This window comes from Cervus canadensis, chromosome 31 (assembly GCF_019320065.1).
Source record: "Cervus canadensis isolate Bull #8, Minnesota chromosome 31, ASM1932006v1, whole genome shotgun sequence".
In the NCBI taxonomy this organism is placed as follows: domain Eukaryota; kingdom Metazoa; phylum Chordata; class Mammalia; order Artiodactyla; family Cervidae; genus Cervus; species Cervus canadensis.
In genome coordinates, this window is record NC_057416.1 from 6,582,581 (window position 1) to 6,604,248 (window position 21,668).

The window sequence follows — 21,668 nt, forward strand, 5'->3', positions numbered from 1 at the left end:
CTTTGCTTGAAAAATCCTTATTTGAGATATCTTTGAAATGTTTGAATGGCAAGCAGACAATCATTCATGACACATAGGCGGTTTCTTCCAGGACCTGCGTGCAATCCTATGCAGAAACTTCACAATCTCAGTGAAACAACAGTCAGCTGCACTCTTCCTGGCACCAGGTCACTCCTCAATGGTAAAAGTGTGCTCAGAGACCCTTTCTCTCTGTGATTCTAGCGCTTCAGAATGAGGGACTCTTCGAGCTAGACTGCGCTTTAGAGATGATCTAATGTCTTTATGATATAAGAGAGAAACTGTGATCTGGAGGAGTTAAGTGATTTGCTAGGACACACAGTGGTGTTATAATGATACTGTCCTAATTATAAGAAAAAGTCTATCATTAACTGAACCCCTCATACTCTATTGGCACAGTATTTGTTGCCGCTTAGTGACTAAGTCATGTCCGACTCTTGCGACCCCATGGACTGTAACCCGCCAGGCGCCTCTGTCCATGAGATTTCTCAGGCAAGAATACTGGAGTGGGTTGCCATTTCCTTCTCCAGGGCATCTTCCTCACCCAGGGGTCAAACTCACGTCTCCTGCATTGGCAGGTGGGTTCTTTACTGCTGAACCACCAGAGAAGCCCTTGGCAGAGTACAAGAGAACCTAAAATCACAATGTCCCTTCTTAATAGAGAAATCCCTTACGTATCACTAAAAATTGGCCCAGTGAATATTCATATCTTACTTATTAATCCAAGATCTTTAACTTAACTTCCTTTGGGTCTGTAATTTGATATTGCCGACCCTAACACTGAGGTATTACAAAAACCAGTGTTCTTCAAAAGAGCCTTACAAGAAATTATTGCAGAGACAACAACAAATACCCATAACATGGGCAAACTATTTTCTCATGTTATTATCATTGTGGACACTGAGCGAATAATACAACTTTTATGAGCTGGTGGAAAAAACAGTTGGTGTTTTCGAACTTTTCTGTAAGACTGAAATAAATGACACCATCCTTATTAGAGACACCTTACATAATAGGAAATATATGCTGTAATTAAATATATATTCTCATATAATATTAGGAAATAAGAAAAAATATGTTCGTTAAAAATGGAAGCTCCCAAGTTTGTGAAAATTATTCTGCACAAACATATGAAAGTAATTTAAAGCATATTACTCTTAATTTTCATGTCATGTGGTTAAATTTTCTGCACGGCATTATCTTGACTATAAGTTTGATTTACCATTAAATATCAATAAAAATTTAAAACCTAAATAAGTATAATATATGGTAATTCTTACCTTACATCAAAGCTAAACAGAAGTTACAGTTCCCACCCAAATTTACAGTAAAATATAGAAACATATATTTAAGGAGGAGAAACACATTTATCTATAAATTGCAGATGGATTTGTCTATTATTCTAAACATTGTATGGGAAGCCCAGGGTCATTTGGAAAAACAAAATATAAATCAGTCAACAGTTTGCTGCCTCCAGAAACAAAACGAGTTGTATTGCACATGATTTGAGAATTTGAACCTGAATTTTCACATGTAATAATCTTAAATTAGAAAATAATATCATTAAAGATTTTAAATAGCCATCACAGGAGGGAATGTTACTGTGTTAAAAAATATATATATTACTTCCATTTCTGGCAGATGAACACAAACACCAGAGTGCTACTTAAATAAACCCGCGTGAAGCTCTGAGCGCAGACAGAGAACGTACCCACGCGCTCACGCATCTGCCGCAAGTGGTGATTTTGAAATCCCCGTAGAGATCTTTGATAGCCCCGGTCGTGAAGAAGCCTTCCACCATCAGCAGAATGCCGTACACAAAGAAGGCAGCTGCAATTCCGTAGATGACATACTTGAAGATGTCAATCCTGGAAGGAAAGAACAAGTGATTTAATTCAGCAACTCTTTACGGCTGATCCACAGCGGCGGACGCCCACGTGCTCAGGGTCCTTTGGAACGAAAGCTATGGAATATTTATGTTCATGATGAAGGTTGGATTTTTAAAATATTTTTCTTTATATGCCTAATGCTTGTACATTTTCTTCTGCCACTTCCAGGATTTGTTGGTTCCTCTTGTTTCTAAGTTTCTTCCACTTCCACTGCACCACCCCCTCTCCCCTGGTTCACACCAAGGTAGCCCTGGGTGAGCAGTGGATCATACTGGACTTTGCTGAGTTGAATTTGATAAGTAGGATAATTACCATATACTTTTTTAAAAATTATGACAAAATAGCAGATACAAAGGTTTAGGTATACAACACTTGAGTTTTTAAGACGTTACGACATTACAAGAGGAAGAAAGCTTTATGGCTAATGATGCATTCGTTTCCAATAAAGTTACAATGTCATATTTTTCTTATAGTCAATTGTAATTATGTTTTATATCACACTTACTGTGATGGTTTCATCACTAATAGTTTTTGTTGACAATAATGAAAAAATTATGGTTTTATAGCTAAGTTATAATTTTGACAATTAAACTTTTAAGGTAGAATCACTAATGGAATATTATGTAATGGGATTAACTGGGCCTGAGCCAAATTATAGAATAATTCCACAGAGAAATGGGAAAGTATTTTTTTCTCTTCTGACAATTGAGTGCCCATGTATTGAAGGGGGAGAGAAATACGTATTGTCTATAAATTGCAGATGGATTTTGTTGTTGTTGTTGTTATTCTAGATATTGTATGGGAACCCCCAAACCCTTTGGAAATTAAAAAATCATAAATTAATCAGTTTTTCTGCCTCTAGAACTAGTAGTTGTGGAGCTATAGTATGTGGACCCATAGTATGAGGAGAGATATACATATTAGCTGCAGTTCTGTGTTTGTGGTCTTCATATCCATTTGAAAGAGAATTTCTCTTTATTTCACTGGCCAAACTTGATTTTTACTCTCCTCAATAATTAAAGTGAGTGTAACAGATAGGGTGGCAAGAAATGAAGGACAGATGCTGTTGAGTTTATACAAAGGGGGAAAGAGTGAATAGGAAACTCGCTTACACTGATGGAGCGTTAGAAACTGAATGCTATGACAATTTAAAAAAAATATATGTAATAGCATAAATGAACTTGTTGCATGTAAAAAGAGCAAGAAGAGTTTGCTAACATTCAGTGTACCAGAGCGATGGTTTAGTGACTGATTCCCACTGTCCGAAAAATCTAAGTATTCCACAATTCTCTTTGTCATGGGCAATGAGGCAGATGACGTGAATTGCATCAGCCTGATGCAATTTCATCATGTGTGTGAAACAATCTGAGGATTTCAACATTCAGATCCCATTTGACATCACTAACACTTTGAAGAGTTTAGTTAAACCAAACTTGTATGGGTTTGTCGATACAATGCTTAGGTTAAAATAACCTATTTTGAAATATATTTTAATTTTTATTTGAGAATGAATTCACACTTAAAAGAAAAGTTGCAGAAAATGAATAGTACAAAAAATCCTGTAAACCCTTGATCTACTTCATGACATTTTCCCTCATTTACCTTGTGTTTTTCTCTTTGGGGATAATTTTATCTGAATGGAGGGAAATTCTCTGAAGTACAATGATCGATCTTAAAGAAATATAATGTTTATAAAATAGACAGCCAGTGGGAATTTGCTATATGAAGCAGGGAGCTCAAACCCAGTGCTCTGTGATAAACTAGAAGGATGGGATGGGATGGAAGGTGGGAGGGAGACTCAAGAAGGAGGGGACATATGTATACCTATGGCTGATTCATGTTGATGCATGGCAGAAACCAAGAGAATATTGTACAGCAATTATGCTCCAATTAAAATGAATTTTAAGAAGAAATATAATGTTGATAGAGTACTTGTGTCAAATCTATAACTTGTATTCTATATACAATTCTATATATAATTTTTGTTAACTGGACTGACCCATAGCATTTCCCCCTTGCAACGTGGGATCCAGTCCAGAGGTAAGTACTGCATTCATTTGCCATGTTTCTCCCCAGTGTCCTTTAGCTCAGAACATATCTGCAGCCTGTCTTTGTCTTCGGGACACTAACATTGCTGAGGAATACAACCCACTTCCTCCTTCCTAAATACACTATTCTTCATCTGGGGTTTATCTGATGTATCCTCACGGTTAGATTCGGATTATTCATTCTTGGCTACATACTAGGTAGGTGATAACTCTGTCCATCTGATACTATAAAATTAGTAGTAATGCTGATTTTTATCATTTAGTTGGTGATGTTTGATTTCTGTACTGACTTCTGAGTTCTTCTCAAAACATCCTCTGCCTGTCTCTCATAAGGATATATGGGATTGCTTTTAGTGCCTACCTGAATACTGCAGGATAATTTTCTCTTCCCAAGATCTCTAACTCAAAACCATTTACACCATATAAGGCAAAATTCACTATTTTTGCCACATAAAGTAATATTTATAGGTGTTAGGGATTAGGAAGTTAGTGTATTCAGAATGAAGCATTTGTTTTTTAATGTATTGCAGTAGCCAAGATTGCTTTTTTCCCCTCTTGTAACAACTGTTGCCTGTAAAAACTTTTTCTAGGCATAAAAATATAAGTAACTTTTAGAGATATATGAGCAAAGTAAATATGCCTGTACAGTTCTTTCTGGAGGTACTTCTGATCCCCTCTTTTTTTACTGTGAGAAGGATCCATGTGGGCATAAGCAGCAACTTGGGACATGAGAATATATACACACCGAAAGGCAAAGCATCTTCCTGGATTCAGAGACTAGAGATCATTTTTACAAAATCTAAAAAGTGCACCCTGACAACCTCTTACTGATTGTCTTTATTTCAATCTGTGTGTTATTCCAGTAAAACCACTGTGTTCCCTAAAAGATCCTAAGAAGTAGAATGGGTGCATTTTTCATAATGGAGTAAGCGTCACAGTCCCAAACCCAGGATACTACTCACTGAAGCATTCCGATTCAGTCACAAGAAAACCATGAATAATCTCTGCTTCTGTTCCACACTGTTTTGGATGGACTAGCCCATCAGAGGTCATCCTGTGTTATATAATCACAAGGTCCTAGTGATCAGTGAACCAGAGATGCAGGAAAGTCAGGATCAGATGCAGAGAGAAATCTGAAGATGCTCCACGGCTGGCTTTGAAGAGGGAAGGGGGCCCTTAGCCAAGGATGCAGGTGCCCCTGGAAGCTGGAGCAAGTGAGAACATGGATTCTCTCCTGGAGCCACCAGATGGAGCGCAGTCCTGCCAATCCCTTGATTTGACCCCATTTCAATAAGCCCAGTGAGATCCATTTCAGACTTCTGACCTCAAGAAATGTTAAAAAACAATAAATATGTTTTTCTAGTCCACTGGATTTGTTGTAACTTCTTATAGCAGTAATAGGAAGCTACGCACTGCTATTACAAACATCATTTAAGATAAATCCTTGGGCAGTGTAGGTCATTTCTCTGGGATAAATTCCTAGAAATTTTTAAGGTATGTATTGTGAAAATAGTGTCCAGAAAGTCTGTGCCAAAATAAAAATTCATGGATAACTAGTAAGAGGGTCTATTCTCTGTTTCCCAATACTGAGAATTACCATTTAACTTTTCTAATAAACTGATAGTTTAAAAGCAATGGCATTATCATTTTAATTAATTTTCTTGGTTTAGTGGTATGGATAAACATATATTTACAAGCTATTAGTCATTTGTATTCTATAAGAAACATGTTTTTATATTTGCCAATTATTCTACTAGAATATGTATCCTTTTCTTGAATTTATTCTATTAAATCTAGGAAATCTTGTAAGTGGTAAACATATTTCTCAGTTTTTAAACACCCTTTAACTTTTTATAATACTTTAATGAGTAAAATTTAATTTTTATTATCTCGAATCTATATATTCTTGTAATTTCTTGTATTGTTTACATACTTCTTGCCCCTTAAATTTTAAATCTATACTTAAATCTATACTTAAATCTGTGTGTGTGTGTCAGTTGCTCAGCTGCGTCTGACTCTGTGATCCCTTGGATTGTAGCCCACTAGGCTCCTTTCTCCATGGAATTCTGCAGGCAAGAATACTGGGTGGGTTGCCATTCCTTTCTCCAGGGGATCTTCCTGACCCAGGGATTGAACTTGTGTTTCCTGCATTGCAGGAAGATTCTTTACTGTCTGAGCCTCCAGGGAAGCCCCATTTAAATCTGAACTTTTACATATTGGTTTACTCTTAAAGTTTAACTTTAAATCCATCTGAAAAAATTCTGGTAAAAATGTGAGTAGGAACATAATTTTGTATGTACTTATAAGTACTTATAGGTACGTCTGTGCCAACGCCATGTGGTATCAATTATTGCAGCTTCTCAACTTTCTCTACTTCATTAACCTGATGCATCCTCGGATTCAGCTCAAGTACTAACTACCATTATCTGATTCATATCTGTTGGGTCTAATGTTTCTGAACTGTGGTGTTGGAGAAGAGTCTTGAGAGTCCCTTGGACAGCAAGGAGATCCAACTGGTCCATCCTAAAGGAGATCAGTCCTGAATATTCATTGGAAGGACTGATGTTGAAGCTGAAACTCCAATACTTTGGCCACCTGATGCGAAGAACTGACTCATCTGAAAAGACCCTGATGTTGGGAAAGATTGAAGGTGGGAGGAGAAGGGGGAGACAGAGGACGAGATGGTTGGATGGCATCACCGACTCAATGGGCGTGAGTTTGAGTAAACTCTGGGCGTTGGTGATGGACAGGGAGACCTGGCGTGCTGCAGTCCATGGGGTTGCAGAGTCAGACACCACTGAGTGACTGAACAGAACTGAACTGAGTCTAATGTGGATGGCACTTTGCTAACGTATCTTTCCTATGTCAGTACAAGAGGAAAAATAATTTGTCCTGTTCTACTTTGTGTTCCTAAAGATTATCACAGTGATTTGCACAGAGTATAACCCTGTAATATTTGCTAAATGAATTAATTAAAAAACAAACCAGACTAAAGACTGTCTTGAAAAAAAATATGAATATTTGAAAAGAAGTACATGGTAGAAGTATAGTAAATTCAAGGAGTTTTAAATATATTTCCATACTTGATATTTGTAATAACCCAAACAGCAAAATAAACACTAATCCTAAAGTAACTGTTCTTGAATAAAGAAGACTGAGGTTTAGCAAGTGAATATAGATTGTAATGTGTAATAGGTAAATATAGACTTTATTTTCTTGAGCTCCAAAATCACTATGGACTGTGACTGCAGTCATGAAATTAAAAGATGCTTGCTCATTGGAAGAAAAGCTATGGCAAACCTAGACAGCATATTAAAAAGCAGAAACATTACTTTGCCTACAAAGGTCTGTATAGTCAAAGCTATGGTTTTTCCAGTAGTCATGTATGGATGTGAGTTGGACAATAAAAAAGGCTGAGCACTGAGGAACTGCTGTTTTTGAACTGTGGTGCTGAAGAAGATTCTTGAGTTCCTTGGACAGAAAGGAGATCAAACCAGTCAAAGTTCAAGGAAATCAGTCCTGAATATTCATTGGAAGGACTGATGCTGAAACTGAAGCTCCAACACATTGGCCACTTGATACGAAGAGCAGACTCATTAGAAAAGACACAGATGCTGGGAAAGATTGAGGGCAGGAGGAGAAGGGGACAGAGGATGAGATGGTTGGATGGCATCACTGACGTGATGGACATGAGTTTGAGCAAGCTCCGGGAAATGGTAAAGGACAGGGAAGCCTGGTGTGCTGCAGTCCATGAGTTGCAAAGAGTTGGACACGACTGAGCAACTGAACAACAGAGATTGAAAGCATCTCGGAATTGGAGGTTCATTACTAGCCTTGTCTAAGCACATTCACTGACAGCAAATCACTACATTCTAAGGAGCCCATGTGTTCTTTAGAAAACTCTGACTTCTGAAAACACTGCCACTTCTCAGCCACTATGTGACCTTGGATGTACTGCCTGGTTTAGTCATACCCAGGAGTTACTGGTACACATCTTCCCTCTGTGTTTTCATGAACTGTTTGCCAATAGGAAGAGGGTTTGAATTCATTCGCTAGCTTCAAAGGGCTTAGGATAAGGGATTTTAGTTATTTGAAATATGAAAAGAGAGAATTTGAGCACTTGCTTTTATTCCAATCTAAATGGCATTCTTCTCATGCCAAAGATGCATTATTGATTTCACATTTCACTCCCAATATAAGAGATCAAAGGTTAAAGTTCCAAAGTTAGCCTATGACCTCTGATTTTTCTGCTGCACCCGCATATGTGCAACCCTGTGGAATTTTCGTCAAGGTTTGTGCTCTATAAAGGTTTGTTGTGTAAATGTCAAATAAACATGCTGGCAACTGGTTTTCAGTAGCTTTATACAGTCAATCATTCCGTGCCACTTATTAAGCTTCTTATTTCTTCCAAACTTCTATAACTAAAAGTTAGCACTTTGGATGTAGCCTAAATATAGAGGATCTGTAGATCTTAAAGACATCTGTGGTAGCTTAAAATAATGCACAGTGAAAACATATTTTGTCCAGTGTAGGCTGAGATAAAACTAAAAAGAAAATGTCAGTATTGTCACATTAAAATATATCTGTGGAATCATTTGCTTAAGGCTCTTTGCAAACCAACATGTAATAATCCAAAGCATTTTCAGATAGTTTAATTATATTCCAAATGATGAGTATCATTCATAAACTTTCAAGGATCAATTCATGTTATATACCTAATTCAGTGTTAATCGATAAACTGTCTACTACAGGCTTAAAAAATTCAATTTAATGGATAACGCTGAATTTTCAGAATTTATAAAATAAAGTTACACTGGGAAATATAAGGGATATAATTTCATTATTTCTTTTTTCATTATTTTTAAAATTTTCTATTTATTCATTTCATTTGTCAGTGACATTGACGAAGTTCTAAATTGATGCTTCGGAGTTAGGGGCTATTTTAAAATAATTTACCTTCCTATTTGAGTGTCTAATCAACAGCTACCTCCTTTTAATCATTATGTGTGTGTATGGTTTGGGGGTGGGGCATTATCACACACATGTTTTGTTATGTTTCTTATTTTATGACCAATCTGTCTCCAATCTTAAGTGCCAATATATTTTAGATAAACATGAATTATTTCAATTTTTCCTGAAAATTTTGTTATCATTATGTCCAAGAGGACATGCTTTTCACCCTCCCTAAAAGTATTTTTTCTTCTATAAAATACTGCCTCGCGTATCTCTAGACCCGTTTATTTAACACACAGCATTGAGCACATACACTCTCAAAATGAGAAGCGATACCAGAATGACCTACATGGTAAAGACGTCCAGTGTATCCCCAGCAGTCCTGGCCATCTCAAAGTAGGTTTGCAGGATGTTGACAGTTCCAGAAAGTGCTTCATGACCACATCCACAGAACAGGGCGACCCCAGCATACAGCAGGATGGTGGCGATCAGAGAGGCGTAGGGAATGCCGCCCAGGCATTTAATACAGCACTCAAAACACCCTGCAAAAGACCAACAGAAAAATAAAAATTAGAAATTAATATTCCGTGTTAATCTAATGAAACTTTTTCTCAAAGGAATATGGAGCATATTATGTATTGCATTTATAGATGACATCAGATCAACCACACAAATCCAGTCCTATGGTGTCCTGGAAAGTATAAAAATCAAGTTTTTTAACTAGCAACCATCCTCCACAGGCAAGAGAAGGCTTACTTCTTCTGGGGGTTTCCTCTTCTACCCCAAAATTATAGAAGCCCTTCCTTCCCAAATCAGATTTCCATTTTTTTTTTTTGGCTGTACCACAAGGTATGTGGGATCCTAGTTTCCCAACCAGGGATTGAACTCACGCCCCCTGTGTTGGGAGTGCAGAGTCTCAGCCACTGAACTGCTAGGGAAGTCCCAGATTTCCTATAATAATTAATCTTCACTATACATGCATATCATTCTGTCTTGACTGTATTGCTCTCAAATTTCACATTTTGGTTTTTATTTCCATGACATTTATTCTTTTCAACTCCCTGGGCTTGTTTCTTTTACACAGTGAGTCAAAACCTGTTAGCTGTGTGTGAATCCAATTTAGTGAACGTTGACCAGTATTTATTAAAAGTGAAAGAGAATGCAGGAAGGCACTGCATGTAGGAAGGCACATTACTTTTGAATCACTTTGAGTTTAGAAAAGAGAGACCTGAATGGGTTAGGGACTCCACCCCTCTGTGTTTTAGGGTGAGGTTATTCTTCTGAATTAATCATTTGTAAAGAGTGACAATAAAATGGACTCAAGTGGTTCTTGTGAGCATTAAATGAGCAAACAGAAAACAGTGCATGACATAGAGTAACTACTCAGTAAATGTTACATCTATCATTATTGGATATATCTGTAACTATTATACAGATTAATTATTATTATGTTGTAATATGGTTTCCAAAAATCGTTTGACCACAGTAATTATTTTTGCTTTTAGAAGTTTCATCATTTTAGTCTTCCATTTTCAAAAGATGGCCTTAAACTAGTCTGAAACATCACTTAACCTTGATTGTTGATATTCAAAATAAGTATCAGAACTCTCTAGTCAACTCAGATATGTTCTTCTAAGGCATTAACTAGAAATGCCTAGGTATATATGTTTTGCCACAAGAAATACTGATGAGATACTGTTTCTCAGCCACTGCTGAGAAAGGGAAGTTCAGGTTAGATGGGCAGCAAGCACAGAGGAACTCTATCAGTTTCACCTCTGTTCCCCACTGCTTCCCCACACATATCCTATTTCAAAAAGTTCCTCCGACCTATCGTCTTTTGGAAATTTTGGATCAAATTTCCTTCTGTAATGCTGAAACCCCTCAAACTCTCTCCATGTTATTGACTTTTCATCTCTTCAGAAACTAATAACAAATAATATTGGAAAATGGGTTGTTATGTACTGTACTTCATTCATGGGAAGATCTGTGTTGTTTTATCTATAATGTGTATATGTTTATAAGCTACATATGAACTATGCAATGATTGCAAAGTTCCTGTGTGGGGTAACTTTACATTCAGAGGGGGGCTAGTCTGTGGTTTTAGTGTTCATTGAACTAGCCTCCTTAAGAGAATTATGGATCATCTTATCTGTCCCAGGAGAGGTTAAAAAAAGAAATCTGAACACCTTCCCACTTCCACAGCTCTTGCTAGCACAGGCAAAATTATTTCCTGAACATTCCTCCCCAGACACACATGATACACACAACACGCATGTGCATGCAATCACAACACACATGTGCATGCACACACATACACACACAATGTGGTTAAGTAGAAAAGGTTAGAACATCTTGCCACCTCATGTGATAGGAAGAAATTTCACTGGTAGATGGGTGAGACCAGTGTGTGGAATATCTGAATGTCACTGAACACAGTTTTGAGTGGAGATTAACAGGGTAGCAAAAAAAAAAAAATCTTTGGACTGTTTAAAAATAAAGAAAAATCCTAAAATTGGTACCAACCCAAAGAAGAGCTACTCTTAATTTTGGCAAGTGTCCCAAAAAGCCCCATTATCTCAAATCCTTGTCCTTCATAGTTTCTCTCCTGATTTTTCTTGAAGGATCTAAATGTGTGGCATTTCTACTGCAGACACTGAGGTGTCTGATTAAAGTATCCACGAAACCCTTAGGAACAGGAGTCAAATATACAGGAAAGAGTCCAAACACTGAATTCATAGATAGGAATTACCTTTGCTGATCCTACACCTCAAGCTTCTAAGAGAGTAAAGATAAATTGTGACTGTCTCAGGACCCAAGGGAGTGGTAGGCCCACTGGTGGTCACCAGACTGTCATGAGTAACATGGAAACTCACAATACCATATGCAAAATAGATAGCAAATGGGAATTTGTTACATGACTCAGGGAACTCAAACAGGGGATCTGTAATAATCTAGAAGGGTGGGATGGGAGGGAGATGGGAGGGAGGGGACATGGGTGTACCTATGGCTGATTCTTGTTGATGTCTGACAGAAAACAATAAAAGTCTATAAAGCAATTATCCTTCAATTAAAAAATAAAGTGGCAAAAAAAGAATTTCTGATTAATTTTGTTACTAATTCCAGTCAGTTTCTGCTTATTTCATGTTTTCTCTGTTGGACCAATTCTAGCCTACAAGCAACCAAGCCTGGTTGCCTAGACTCTATATATATGGTGGGAGGGGAAATGCTCTTTGTGCCATAGTCTGTGTAGTATAAAGTATAAAGTGAAAGTGTGAGTCGCTCAGTCACGTCTGACTCTTTGCGACCCCATGGACTGTAGCCCACCAGGCTCCTCTGTCCATGGAATTCTTTAGGCAAGAACATGGGAGTGGGTAGCCATGTCCTTCTCCAGGGAATCCCCACCCAGGGATCGAATCCAGGTCTCCAGCATTGCAGGCAGATTCTTTACCATCTGAACCACCAGGGAAGCCCAAACATCAAGTATAGCTTTCATTGAAAACTGCCTTTTAAATTTAGGAAAACATGAGAGAAATTTCAATACTGAGTAAGCCCAAATCGACAAGCCTGAGTTAACGGGCATTTCCAGATGAGCTTAAAATCTCCAAATTAAACAAATATTTCTTTAACTTTCTATTTAAATGCTGTCACTTAAATCCCTCAGACTGACGATACCCTTATGGATAAGTACCAACTCCTCTAAACCTCCTTTACCGTCAGATCAGGTTATGATCTTTCCATTTCAGTCCTGTGAAGTGACAGTCACTCAGTCGTGTTCGACTCTTTGCAACCCCATACACTATACAGGCCATGGAATTCTCTAGGCCAGAATACTGGAGTGGGCAGCCTTTCCCTTCTCCAGGGGATCTTCCCAACCCAGGGATCGAACCCAGGTCTCCCGCACTGCAGGCAAATTCTTTACCAACTGAGCTACTAGGGAAGCCCCATTTTCAGTCCTGATCCTCTGCAAAACTTTTACTCAAAGTAAGAAACTTTTGATGCACATTTTGCACTCGTAATGGGCTGGGTTCTGATCGCCCCACTCTTCTGAGACCCGAGTTGCCTATTGGCTTTTAAAGGCGGCTTTCAGAACTCCCATCTGGGGAAGCAGTGCACCGTTTCGGTCCAGCTGCCAGAATCCCACGTAGCTGCTGGCAGGGGAGCTTCTTTCCTCCCACAGAGAGAAGCAGCCTTGGCAGAGCAGCAGAGTTACCATGGCAACTGTGCTCCGGGGCCCAGGAGATGCTCCCAACAATCATCTTCTGAGGCTGAGGATTCTGCTGCCACCATTGCCATGTTTCTTACTGTGCCTCCAATGAGAAAGCACGCTCTTAAATGATACCAGGGAAAGCATAGTAGGTGGAGGGCTGGCACTGGGGAAAATACCTTTTCTTGAAAACTCTATTAAAAACAATAAAATGACTTTCCCAAGGAAACATTTCCAATATTAGATATGATGAAAGTAGGGCCACTGATTCTCAAAGAGAGCTGATGGTTGAAATCCTGAACCCAGAATTTACATGCTGTAGACATACCTGTATACACAAACAAGCATTTCTACAAGAAATCTACAAGAAATCTAGTTCCTGTTTTTTGTATTTTCTCATAATGAATTAATGCTATGTTCTTACTGTCACATAAAAGAAGAAATTACTAGACTTTCTTTTCAATACACTCTGAAATATTAGCAACTGTATCAAAATTTCAAAGAAGATAAAAGCTGTATTATATATTAGTCTATAAAAATAGTCTATTTTTTTAAGTGAGACGTATGCTGCTTAATTTTCTTTCATTCAAACATTGTGAAGTAAACACAAGTCTTTTCTCACTCCACAGAGTGCACCAAAATAAAGGGAGAAAAGTCTAAATCAACAAGAAAGAGAGCAAGAGAGACAGAAAACCGAGAGAGAGACCAACAAAACGGAGGGCCCTGGAAGGGAGACTGATGTGAGGCTGACGAGAGACTGGCAATGTACTCACTGACTATTTTTTTCCAGCATCATTTACCAAAGAGTTGATTCTTTATCTTCCAACCTACCAGAACACCTTTGTCATTTCCAAGTAGCCACAGAGGTCTGAGTCTCTGCGGGCGGTCTAATTCTGTTCAACCATTGGTCTATCGTCTACTGGTCTGTGCCCCAGCCTTGGAGCTTATCTTGGTTTGTTGTGGAGAAAATTCCCTCAACTTGCTCCTCTTCCTCATGTGTATCATGCCATTGATGGCCCTATTACATTAACATACAAATTTTAGAAACAGTTTGTCTGATTCCACAATTTACATTATTGGGGTTCAGATGGGTATTTTCATAATGATTGCATGTCTAGAAATTTTGCAAAACCAGTTTTTGATCCTCTGAATTATTTCAGTTCTGTGAATTATTTTGTGTTGATAATTATACCATCTGTGAAATTTTTGAGCTTTCTTTTCATTATTTGTGCCTTTCTACTACTGACCTTTCTCTTGACACAATTCTCTTGTTTGACCATCAAGCATTATGTATGCTATTGGTTGATTGGTTAAAAAGGTATCTTCAGTTTTGAATTCCATAACTGGCTTTTCCCCATCTGTCGAAATAATTTTATGTTTTTCTTTTTATCTGCCATTTCAACATTTTTTTCAATTTTAAATTAAACTTGCATCCTTGAGAAAAACCCAACTGAGTCATACTGTATTTTTTAATATGTTGCTGAATTTGTCATGCTAACATTTTGTTCAATGCTTTTGTATGTATCAGTTCATTCCACAAATAGCTGTCAGGCCCTCACCAGGTGCCAGATACTTTGCGAATTGCTGGTGCTGTGGAAGGAAGTCAAATAAAAAAAAAAAAATTCTGCTCTGGTTCTAGAGGTGGAAGACAGACAAATGAGATGCAGAAGTAATATGTTTAAGAATGTGAAAAGTGCAAAGAAAAGCAAAATATGGAAGAGGGGTAGGGAACATTGGAATAATTCAGGGAAGGAATAACTGAGGTGACAAATTTTAAAGGATGGGAGGAGGTAAAGGGGCCAGGCAAGAGAGTCTCAGGAGCAGAGGGCTTCAAAGACAGGAAAGGCACATGTGAACATCCTGAGAAAGGCACCTGAGGATTCGAAGAGCGTCTAAGAAGTCAGTGGTGGTAAAAGAGACTGAAGCTGAAACAAAAGAACATAAGGGGAGATGATAAGAACATAAGGGGAGATGATAAGATGACCGATGTACCGGGTAAGAACAGGGATGCGCATGTTCATGAATGGGACTGACATCTAATTTGTGCTTTCTTGTTTTATAATCAAGTTCATACCAGCCTTGTAAGGTGGTCTTTTTCCTGCACCCTGAGTTTGTTTGCATTAGGTTTAGCTGCATAATAAATATTTGGTAAAACCAGCCAGTAACACCATCCAGGCCACTTGCATACTTCATGGAAGAAGGTTAACTACTGATCTAATTCTTTATAGAACTAATCAAGCTTTCTTTTGCTTCTTAAGTTTGTTTGCTAGGTTCAATGTTGTAGGCATTTGCAAACTAGTGTAAGTTTTCAAAGTTTGGATGAAATTTTATGTAACTTGTACAGTATTTTTAACCAATTCATCATCTGCGTGTATCTCCTTTTGTTTTCCCTGATGATTTCAGTTCCCTCCCTCCTCCTCTTCTTCCTTCCGTCTTTCAGTCCTTCATCCACACCTTCCTCTCACTCTGCTATTTCTACTCATGGTCCAGTGGCTAGAAAGTCACAGGCCTCCCCCACAGCCACACAGAACCAACAGTGCAATTCTACCACGTATGCACAGGGCAGGGCCCCATAAATACTCAGCCGACAGCCCTAATTGCTAATGTAATAAGTAATGTCAGTGGCTTTTAAATACTACTGTCGGGCTTCCCTGGTAGCTCAGATGGTAAAGAATCTGCCTGCAATGTGGGGGACTCGGGTTTGATCTCTGGGTCAGGAAGATCCCCTGGGGAAGGAAATGGCAACCCACTCCAGTATTCTTGCCTGGAAGATTTAATCCCATGGATAGAGAAGCCTGGTGGGCTACAGTCCATGGGGTCACGAAGAGTGGACACAACTGAGTGACTAACACATGCACACACACACACATTCTTTTCAAATAACGTATTTTGCATGATTACTTTTGTTTCCTTAGATTCATTCTTAAGTTTTCCAGTTTTACTATCTTTTTATAGTGTGTTCCTGTACATTTCATCATGCCTAGAGAGAATGTGTCTGCTTAGTTGCTCAGTTGTATCGGACTCTGTGACCCCAGGGACTGTAGCCTACCAGGCTCATCTGTCCACAGGATTTTTTCGGGCAAGAATACCAGAGTGGGTAGCCATTTCCTTCTCCAGGGGATCGTCCCGATCCAGGGATTGAACCTGAGTCTCTTACATCTCCTGCCTTGCAGACAGATTCTTTACCCACTGAATCAATGGATGCTGAGCTATGAATCTTCAGTCTTTTATCTTTTCTAATATAAACATTTAGGGGGATAGGATGAGTTCAAAATTGTGCTTATAAAGAAGTTTTATACTGTAAGATTATAGCAAACAGAATTTCTAACATTAAGCCTTTGATTAATGACATGATCAACTAAAGTTTTAAAATGTCCCAGAATATAGCTCAAATAATCATCCAATATTTTTGAAATGGTAACACTTTATTTAAATATATTTCTGGCCAAATAAAGTACAGAGTTAAGGTAAATATTTGAATAATTACAAATCAATGCTTCTTCATTCAGTTCAGTCGCTCAGTTGTGTCCAACTCTTTGCAACCCCATGGACTGCAGCACACCAATCCTCCCTGTCCATCACCAACTCCCTTCATTACAACTTCACCAACTTCCTTCATTATAGCTTCACCAACTTCCTTCATTATAGCTTCACCAACTTCCTTCATTATAGCTTCACCAACTTCCTTCATTATAGCTTCACCAACTTCCTTCATTACAACTTCACCAATTTCTTTCATTACAAAGGGACAACAAAAGATCTGTAGATATTTGAGGAACACCTCCAACTTGAAAGAAGGAAACAAAATTAAAATAATAATAAAAAATAAATTAAAAAATAAACACAAAAAGAGCTCAGAGAAATGAAAGACAAAGCAGGCAGCTGGTGAAAGGTTAAATGGGTATGTGCATGCACACCCACATATATCCCTGTGTTCTCCTAGGATATAATTAAATACATTGTACATGGGCTTCCCCAGTGGCTCAGATGGTAAAGAATCTGTGTGCAATGCGGGAGACCTGGGTTCGATTCCTGGGTTGGGAAGATACCCTGGAGGAGGGCATGACAACCTGGAGAATCCCCATTGACAGAGGAGCCTGGTGGGCTACAGCCCATGGGGTTGCAAAGAGTTGGACACGACTGAGTGACTAAGCACAGCACATTCCTGAAATAAGAGTGGGTGCTAAAAATAGGTAACTGCAAAAAAAGCTAAAAGTTCTTATTTAAAAATATAATAGCAGAAGTTTAAAATTTAATGGATGAGCTAAAAGACAAAGAAAAGGAAATCTATCTCAAAGAATGAAAAGGTGAAGATGGAAATTGGAGAGAAAAGATAAGCAACTTAGAAGATCAGATGAGGAAGTCCAATTTTGATATTCAAATGTAATGAGGTCCATCAAGAAGAGCCGAGAAAATGAAGATTAGCAAATTATCAACTACTACAAACAGTCTCTTAGAATGGAAGAAGACACGTCTCCAGATGAAAAGGACTTTTCCTTATGGGCTGGTTTCCTTTCTGGAGCCCTTACTCACAGCCTCATGATACCAAGAAGACAAGCGTCCTGGGGTTGGCTGTGTGCCTCTTCCAGTTACAACAGCTGGGGTCACAGACAATAAGCGTCTTAGACAACACCATCACCAGACAAGAGAAATGGGAAGTTATCCACTAAAGTAAAAGCAGGTGACTTTTCAGAGGACCATTTCTGAAGACGTTTAACAATTCCATTTGGCCTTAGGATCCTTAAGTGTTTGTGGAGATCTTAGTGACAGGAAGCCAGCCTCGCTTCCTCTTATCCTATTACACAATTCCTTGTCCCGTGGGTAGAAACAGTATAGCCACCACTAAGTCAGACTTGACTGTCCTAGGTTTATTTCACACGCTCATTCATTGTTTTCCATGCTTTGCTGGCAGCACAGTTACTGAAACCTCTACCAACACACTGTGAATGTTTTTTAAGCACCTACTAGTTCTATGTACTGAGTCTACAAGAGTGAAAGTCACTCAGTCGTGTCCGACTCTTTTCATCCCCATGGACTGTGTAGTCCAGGGGATTCTCCAGGCCAGAATACTGGAGTGGGTAGCTTTTTCCCTCCCCAGGGGATCTTCCCAACCCAGGAATCGAACCCAGGTCCCGCATTGCAGGTGGATTCTTTACCAGCTGAGCCACAAGGGAAACCCAAGAATACTGGAGTGGGTAGCCTATCCCTTCTCCAGAGGATCTTCCCGACCCAGGAATCAAACCAGGGTCTCCGGCATTGCAGGCAGATTCTTTACCAACCGAGCTATGAGTGAAGCCCATATGAGGGAGTCTACAAGAGAGACAAGAAATATGACCTCTACCTACCAGTAGTGAGAAATAAGTCCACATACTACTGGGAAATGAAATTCGAAATTTCTAGCACCTTTCTACAAAGTTTTCCAAAAATATTCCACCTGAGTATTTAGGATTGTTGTGACGTCTTGAATGTCCAACCTGAGCAGCCAGAATCACCATGTTCATCAACCACTAGAAAGAGTGGCAGTGGCCGTGGAGTTCAGTCACTTGAAGGACAGTAGAAAAATGTCCTTGGTGTAAAGTACAGCATACTAGAAAGATGAGCAGTAAGAAGAGAGTTCAGAATTGTGCTCGTGAAGGATTTTTTATACTGTAAACTTTACAGCAAACAGAATTTCTAACACTAGACCTTTGGTTAATGACATGATCATGTAAAGTCTTAAAGCATGCTAAAATATACCCCAGATAATCCCCCAATATTATTGAAATGTTATTAACACTTTACTTAAATATATCCCTGGCCTATAAAAAGTACAGAGTTGAGATAAATATTTAAATAATTCAGGATAAAGTGGCATTACAAAGAATATAAACACACACAACAGGTTTTAATGTTAAATACTTTACTCATTGCTACAATACTGTGATTAGATAAATTAGTTCCTAACTTTAAAAAGAACATCTTGGAAAAGGAAGAGAATGGGCAGAGTTTGGAAATATTCTTTATACTCTGCTAAGTTGTTGGCTAGGAACCAAAATCACCAGGAATTTTTCTCAAAAACAGAGATCCTAGGATCCCCTCCATTGAAAACACTGCTGTTTTTATCAAGTACTTCAGCTGACTCTGATGTACAGATGTAAGAGCATACGGAAACCATGCAGTTCTATAAAATCATATTAAATATCTCACATACTCTAAAATGAGTTGACAAACCAGATACACATGTAATACAAGGATTAAGAAGGATTTACTCTAGGAATTTTGAACAAATCATTAAACAAAACATGCAGTCTATAACTAAACGACATCAAAAATAATTTTTTGAACAATTCCAAAGCTTCATAAATAGTGCCAAGACTTTTAGTGTACTGCCGGTTGACTGTCATCTTCACAGTAACACTGTGAAGGGGGTATAATCATTCATTTCTCAAATGATTATTGAGCACTGGTATTGAAAAAGTTTGTGAAAGGCTGTGTATAGTGAATTTTCCAGAAGAATGATGACATTTTCCTTTTAAACATGTTTTTATTATGGACACATTTATAACACTATTTGCAACTCCAGAGTGTAAAAAAAATATCATTAATTACAGAACAATCTGTACTGGTCAACATGACTTAGCAAGAATGTTTTGATTAATTAAACTCATTTCCCTAAGGCAGAAAAATTAATTGTTTAGATAATGATTGGAGCCATACTCTTCTGGCTGTGATAAACAAACCTCAAGGGCGAGGGAACAGTCAGGTGGAGACATGTTTTTGAGATCCAACCAGAGCAATTCCTGGAAGGAAAAAAGGTGAGCCCCCAAACTGGTCTGAGGTCCAGACACCTGTGAGGTATTTGCAGAACCCATTGTGCTTGTATAAATGATGTTTAGAAATGCAGTTAAAACCTTATCTCCCACTGTAATGAGTGAACCGATCAACATAAATGTCAATGTGGCCGTGTCCTCACAATGTTCAGACCTATGTTCAGAATGCCATTAGTTCTGGGGTTGATCCACTGCTGCCATCCCAAAGATGTATTATCTTAGAACAAAAATGTATTACAATTTCTTACAGTTGCATAGGTTTACTGGACTCTGATGGACAGTTTTCACTTGGGATCATTCTACTGCAGCTGAAAGAGGAATGGGGACTGATTGCTTGACTCAGCTGGTTTCTCCACTTGCACTTGGCTAATATGGTGAACCAGGGATTATAAAAATTTTTTTCTAATGTCTCCTGTACAGCACGAAGCAGCTTCTAGAATTTTCAGTGTAACAAGGTGTTCCGTGAATTTTCAGTGTAACAAGGTGTTCCGTGTTTTGAAATAAACATGTGTTATAAAATGAAACAGTATGATATTGGGAGATTATTTTTAAGTTTTAAACGGTATATAAGACTTTGTAAAATTACACGTTACATACAGCAGTCTAGAGTCTAGATCAAGTATCATAATATCCTAATATTATATTGTTACTTTAAAAATTATTTGCAGAGTACTTATGCAGTACTATGCTTCCCTGGTGGCTCAGATGGTAAAGCGTCTGCCTACAGTGCAGGAGACACGGGTTCAATCCCTGGGTTGGGAAGATCCCCTGGAGAAGGAAATGGCAACCCACTCCAGTACTCTTGCCTGGAAAATTCCATGGACTGAGGAGCCTGGTAGGCTACAGTCCATGGGATCGCAAAGAGTGGGACACGACTGAGCAACTTCACTTCACTATGCAGTACTATATGCAGAGTACTTATATGCAGAGTACATCATGAGAAACGCTGGGCTGGAGGAAGCATTAGCTGGAACCAAGACTGCCAGGAGAAATATCAATAACCTCAGATATGCAGATGACACCACCCTTATGGCAGACAGTGAAGAAGAACTAAAGAGCCTCTTGATGAATGTGAAAGAGGAGAGTGAAAAAGTTGGCTTAAAGCTCAACATTCAGAAAACTAAGATCATGGCATCCGGTCTCAACACTTCATGTCAAATAGACGGGGAAACAGTGGAAACAGTGGCTGACTTTACTTTTCTGGGCTCAAAAATCACTGCAGATGGTGACTGCAGCCATGAAATTAAATGACGCTTGCTCCTTGGAAGGAAAGTTATGACCAACCTAGACAGCATATTAAAAAGCAGAGACATTACTTTGCCAACAAAGGTCCATCTAGTCAAGGCTATGGTTTTCCAGTGGTCATGTATGGATGTGAGAGTTGGACTGTGAAGAAAGCTGAACACAGAAGAATTGATGCTTTTGAACTGTGGTGTTGGAGAAGACTCTTGAGAGTCCCTTGGACTGCAAGGAGATCCAACCAGTCCATCCTAAAGGAGATCAGTCCTGAGTGTTCATTGGAAGGACTGATGTTGAAGCTGAAACTCCAATACTTTGGCCACCTGATGTGAAGAACTGACTCATTTGAAAAGACCCTGATGCTGGGAAAGATTGAAGGTGGGAGAAGGGGATGACAGAGGATGAGATGGCTGGATGGCATCACTGACTCGATGGACATGAGTCTGAGTAAACTCTGGGAGTTGGTGATGGACAGGGAGGCCTGGCATGCTGTGATTCATGGGGTTGC

At 38.7% G+C, this 21,668-nt stretch overlaps 1 protein-coding gene across 6 annotated transcripts in view; it reads right to left on the reverse strand.

The window, feature by feature from the left end:
• GPM6A (glycoprotein M6A) overlaps positions 1-21,668 on the reverse strand; it is a 236,780-nt gene that overhangs the window by 29,537 nt on the left and 185,575 nt on the right. For all 6 annotated transcript variants that reach the window (XM_043454432.1, XM_043454434.1, XM_043454433.1 and 3 more), the window contains exons 2-3: positions 9,258-9,450; positions 1,730-1,886 (exon numbers count right to left, since the gene is read on the reverse strand). In XM_043454432.1, coding sequence (XP_043310367.1) covers positions 1,730-1,886; positions 9,258-9,450 — 350 coding nt within the window. The remainder of the gene's footprint in view (positions 1-1,729; positions 1,887-9,257; positions 9,451-21,668) is intronic.